Raw genomic sequence first — 2,239 nt, 5'->3', positions numbered from 1 at the left:
CATAATATTTTTTACATCTTCGTTTTGCAGCCTCGAGTCGAAAATGGATCATGGATTCAACGATAATCAACCTGTTGAGAATATCGTCAACTAATTTGACATATGTCATGGGGATTTGTTCATCGGCAAATTCAGAAGGAAAAATTGCCTTTCTTCCGTATACCACTTCATGGGGAGTTACACCAGTAGATTCATCAACAGAAGTATTAAATTAAAACATGACATACGGCAACCGCAAATCCCAATTCGATTTCCCACAATAATGGCGAAGATATTCCACAAAAGGGTGGTGTCTTCGCTCAAGAGCTCCCCGAGATAGTGAATGGTAAGCAGAAGATTTAAATTGAGTTATTTTACAGTTTTCTGCAAAGCCTGTCCTTGATCTGTCTGAATTGATTCAGGACATCCAAATCTGCATATAAAATGCTCAGCGAAAGCAACTGCAATTGTAGGAGCATCTATCTTTGCTAGCGGAATTGCACCCGAATATTTTGATAAACAATCTTGCTATGTTAGGATATATTCGTTTTTTAAATCTGATTCAGGTAAAGGACTGATGTCACTTTCCAACCCCTCGGCACCCACATTTGTGCCGGTGCCAATCTTGGTACAAAAATTTATTTTCTCAACATTCCTTTCATTTATAGAAGAAAGCAAGAACAACCTCTCTACTGGAAATTTATGATTCCAAAATTCATTCTCCGGAGGAGGAGTTTCAGCACCATCAACGGCGTGCACTCCCGCACCACACTGATCCTCATCCTCCGAGACTTCCGAATCTATGTCCATATTATCATCTTTTACTGACTCAACTATCGGATTTCGTGATAGTGCATCTGCATTTGAGTTTACTCTCCCTGGTTTATGCTGAACATGAAATTCATATTCTCTTAACTTTATCTTCCATCCTGCCAATCTGGATCCCAAAGTAGGATCATTTAATTGGTGCAACCACACTAAAGGACGATGGTCCGTGACTAATATAAATTTTCCACCATAAATATAAGGGCGAAATTGAGTGACAACAAAAATAACTGCAAGTAATTCTTTTTCTGTAACATTGTACTTTAATTGAGCCCCTTGCAGAGCGCGCGAGACGTAAGCTATTGGCAAATCCTTACCGATAGGATCCTGACTCAAAACAGCCCCCAGAGCATATTCAGATGCATCAGTCGTTACTATAAATGGTTGCGTGAAACAGGATACTGTAATAATGGCTCTGAACATAAAATATCTTTTAATTTATCAAAAACTTCCTAAGCATCAGTGGTTCAATTAAAAACATCTCCCTTTTTGAGATGATTGTTTAATGGTTTAGCAATTATACCAAATCCTAACACAAAACGTCTAGAATATCCAGCCAACCCCAAAAACTGTTTAACATTCTTTTTACATTTAGGCTGAGGAAGTTGTCTAACAGCTTTTAGCTTTTTACAATCCGGCTTCATACCCTCTTGTGATATTATATGCCCTAAATACCCTATTTATTTACGAAGAAATTTGCATTTTTCCGGTTGCAAAACAATATTTGCAGTTTTAAGACGTCCTAATAGTTTTTCTAATTTTTCGCTGTGTTCTTTTAATGACTTTGCATAAATTACAATGTCATCCATGTTTACGAACATCTCAGTGCCTTGCAATCCAGACGGGGTGGAACAGGCAGTTTTGTACCTGTCGGCAGGTTCGACTTCAATTTGGTGAAAACCTCTGCAAGGTCAAGGAATGAAAAATATTTAGCACCCCCTAATTTATCAAGGATATCTATAATGTTTGGAAGAAGATAAGCATCCCCTATTGTTTTCTCATTCAACCCTATATAATCTATTACCATACGCCATCTTTTATTGCCCCGAGGGTCAGGTTTTTTGAGTACCACCCAAACAGGTGATTTATATGGGGAATCTGACGGTGATATTGATTTATTTTCCAACAGATATTTAGTTTCTTTAGCTATCACCTCCTTATGAATATGTGGATGCCGATATCCTTTCTTAAATACAGGTATATCATCAGTTAACACCACTCGATGTTAACCACACTGGTTAACACCAGTCGACTTAACCGACCTTCGTTTGAATTCTGTTTATTTTCAACTATATTAATAGATTTTTCAGAAAAAATGGTTGGGAAATCATATTCTTTTAACGTTATTGGGGGTAATGTGAGTATTACTTCTCTAGTAGTAATATTAATGTAAACAAAGTAATTTTATTTCCATTTACTTTCAGTAACATTTCAC

At 37.0% G+C, this 2,239-nt stretch overlaps 1 protein-coding gene across 1 annotated transcript; it reads left to right on the top strand.

Annotated features, from left to right (window-relative positions):
• Positions 1-35: 35 nt before the first annotated feature.
• On the top strand, positions 36-1,015 carry LOC117182545. Its single transcript, XM_033375638.1, has 3 exons — positions 36-325; positions 402-545; positions 648-1,015. The coding sequence occupies exons 2-3, from the start codon at positions 510-512 to the stop codon at positions 930-932; spliced, it is 321 nt and encodes a 106-aa protein (XP_033231529.1). The 5' UTR covers positions 36-325; positions 402-509; the 3' UTR covers positions 933-1,015.
• The last annotated feature ends 1,224 nt before the right edge of the window (positions 1,016-2,239 follow it).

The sequence above is a fragment of the Belonocnema kinseyi genome, unplaced genomic scaffold (genome assembly GCF_010883055.1).
Source record: "Belonocnema kinseyi isolate 2016_QV_RU_SX_M_011 unplaced genomic scaffold, B_treatae_v1 SchBZDm_3089;HRSCAF=3375, whole genome shotgun sequence".
Taxonomy (NCBI): domain Eukaryota; kingdom Metazoa; phylum Arthropoda; class Insecta; order Hymenoptera; family Cynipidae; genus Belonocnema; species Belonocnema kinseyi.
The sequence above is the reverse complement of the archived record's forward strand: the minus strand, read 5'-3'. Positions and strand labels throughout refer to the sequence as shown.

What these genes read in the sequence shown, in the direction of transcription:
- LOC117182545 (XM_033375638.1), top strand. Translation starts at nt 510, where the DNA reads ATGTTAGGATATATTCGTTTTTTAAATCTGATTCAG. An exon ending in GTTTTTTAAATCTGATTCAG is followed by an intron (nt 546 to 647) that starts GTAAAGGACTGA and finishes TTTCATTTATAG; the next exon opens with AAGAAAGCAAGAACAACCTC.